At 39.8% G+C, this 2,486-nt stretch overlaps 1 protein-coding gene across 1 annotated transcript; it reads left to right on the forward strand.

Annotated features, from left to right (window-relative positions):
* Positions 1-1,114: 1,114 nt before the first annotated feature.
* LOC100458866 (thiopurine S-methyltransferase-like) lies at positions 1,115-2,020 on the forward strand. The gene has a single exon (XM_009252362.4). It carries the CDS (start codon positions 1,162-1,164, stop codon positions 1,837-1,839), a length of 678 nt encoding a protein of 225 aa, XP_009250637.4. The 5' UTR covers positions 1,115-1,161; the 3' UTR covers positions 1,840-2,020.
* The last annotated feature ends 466 nt before the right edge of the window (positions 2,021-2,486 follow it).

The following is a 2,486-nucleotide window of genomic DNA, read 5'->3' on the forward strand; positions in this document are numbered from 1 at the left end:
ATTAAACAACTTTTACACCCCACGCAGTCTTCAGTAGAGGATGCTAATGATGTCTCCGATGCCCTCTTCATCTGATCAAACTTTATTGTCTGTGTCAGGCTGCCAATTAAGGCATGGCTCTCCTATTGCACAAACTTCCCGAGCCACCTTAAAGGTTAATTGAATCATGTACATGTGATGCTCCAGTGGACATGGGGCTGTAGATTTCCTCTCAGACAGTGGATCTGTTGGGAAAACAAATTAAAAAATAGTGTGATTGTTACACAGCCAGAGTGAAGGCTCCTAGGGGGTAGAGAAGAAGTAACAAGAGCCCATCTTTCTGTCTCAGCCTTTCTTCTTCTCCGTGTGTTCAGCTTTTTCATGGCATCTCTTTCAAGTTCTTGTGAGCATCTTCCATTTCCGCTCTTCTCCATGCAATTCCATTTGCTGAAAAAGACCGAAGCTGTCTAAAGCAGGTCCATTTGGGGCCTTCAATCTGACTGAGGTGGCCAGCCATGGCCTGACCCCCAAAGCAAACCTTTGACCAAAGACTGGCTTCTTCCAATGCATTTCCTTGAAATGCACATCATACTTCTCAGAGGACTGTCTCTAAGATAATGTGCTTATGTGATTACAGACCTCCCCAAAGCTAGAAACTACGACCCAGAATAAACCATAGTTTTCAGGATTTGCTGAATGAATAAAAAGAATCATAAGATCATGGACTGCTCAAACTGGAAAGGTCTCTAGAGATCCTTTCCCTCGGTCCCCTTACACTGCAGATGAGAAACAGGTCAGAAGGGATGAACGGCACTCCCAAGTGTACAAGGACATGGCAAAAAAGAAACTGTTGTAGAATCTTGGTTTCCTGAATGAGGTAAATCCCACAGATAGGACTGGAGCTGTCTAAGCCTGTTCGTGAATCTGCTCTCTGCTCACCCTCATCAGGGACATCCATATATAAATCAGCATTGGCCATTGTGATGAAGTGCTACAAAGAACTTTATAAATTTATTAACTCATATCCCTGAGGACCTCCACTTGATAGCATCTTTAGTCCCATTAATGCCCTTAAAAACAATTTGCTTGGGACGACACTGGTGGCGGAAGCAATGGCTGGCAACCCGCTGTAAGCGAGGCATGGAAGACATATGCTTGTGAGAAAAAGATGTCTATGAAACTATGGATGGTACAAGAACTTCACTTGACATTGAAGAGTACTCTGATACTGAGGTACAGAAAAACCAAGTACTAACTCTGGAAGAATGGCAAGACAAGTGGGTGAATGGCAACATTGCTTTTCATCAGGAACAAAGACATCAGCTATTAAAGAAGCATTTAGATACTTTTCTTAAAGGCGAGAGTGGACTGAGGGTGTTTTTTCCTCTTTGTGGAAAAGCGGTTGAGATGAAATGGTTTGCAGACCAGGGACACAGTGTAGTTGGTGTGGAAATCAGTGAACTTGGGATACGAGAATTTTTTACAGAGCAGAATCTTTCTTACTCAGAAGAACCAATCACCGAAATTCCTGGAACCAAAGTATTTAAGAGTTCTTCAGGGAACTTTTCATTGTACTGTTGCAGTATTTTTGATCTTCCCAGGACAAATATTGGCAAATTTGACATGATTTGGGATAGAGGAGCATTTGTTGCCATTAATCCAGGTGATCGCAAATGTTATGCGGATATAATGTTATCCCTCCTGGGAAAGAAGTTTCAATATCTCCTGTGTGTTCTTTCTTATGATCCAACTAAACATCCAGGTCCACCATTTTATGTTCCACATGCTGAAATTGAAAGGTTGTTTGGTAAAATATGCAATATACATTGTCTTGAGAAGGCTGATGCTTTTGAAGAATGACATAAAAGTTGGGGAATTGACTATCTTTTTGAAAAGTTATATCTACTTACAGAAAAGTAAATGAAACAGATAAAATCACATTGACATGTTTTTGAGGAATTGAAAATTATGCTAAAGCCTGAAAATGTAATGGATGAATTTTTTAAATTGTTTATAAATCATATGATAAATCTATACTAAAAATGGCTTTTTAGTAAAGCCGTTTACTTTTTCTAAAAAAAGTTTTAGGAGACAAAGATGTAACTAAACTTTTCAGGTAGCTCCTTTGGAGAGGAGATTATGATATGAAAGATTATGCCTGTGTGTCTTACAGATTGCAAGATATTTTATCAATCAGCATGTGTTACCTGTACAATTAAAAAAAAATTTAAATGCAATGCATATTAAATATAATACACACAGAAAAACTGGCATTTATTTTATTTTATTTTTTTGAGATGCAGTTTCATTCTTGTTGCCCAACCTGGAGTGCAATGGCGCAATCTCAGCTCACTGCAACCTCTGCCTCCCAGGTTCAAGTGATTCTCCTGCCTCAGCCTCCCAAGTAGCTGGGATTACAGGTGTGTGCCACCATGCCCAGCTAATTTTTTGTATTTTTAGTAAAGACAGGGTTTCACCATGTTGGTCAGGCTGGTCTCGAACTCCAG

This window comes from Pongo abelii, chromosome 17 (assembly GCF_028885655.2).
Source record: "Pongo abelii isolate AG06213 chromosome 17, NHGRI_mPonAbe1-v2.0_pri, whole genome shotgun sequence".
Lineage (NCBI taxonomy): Eukaryota > Metazoa > Chordata > Mammalia > Primates > Hominidae > Pongo > Pongo abelii.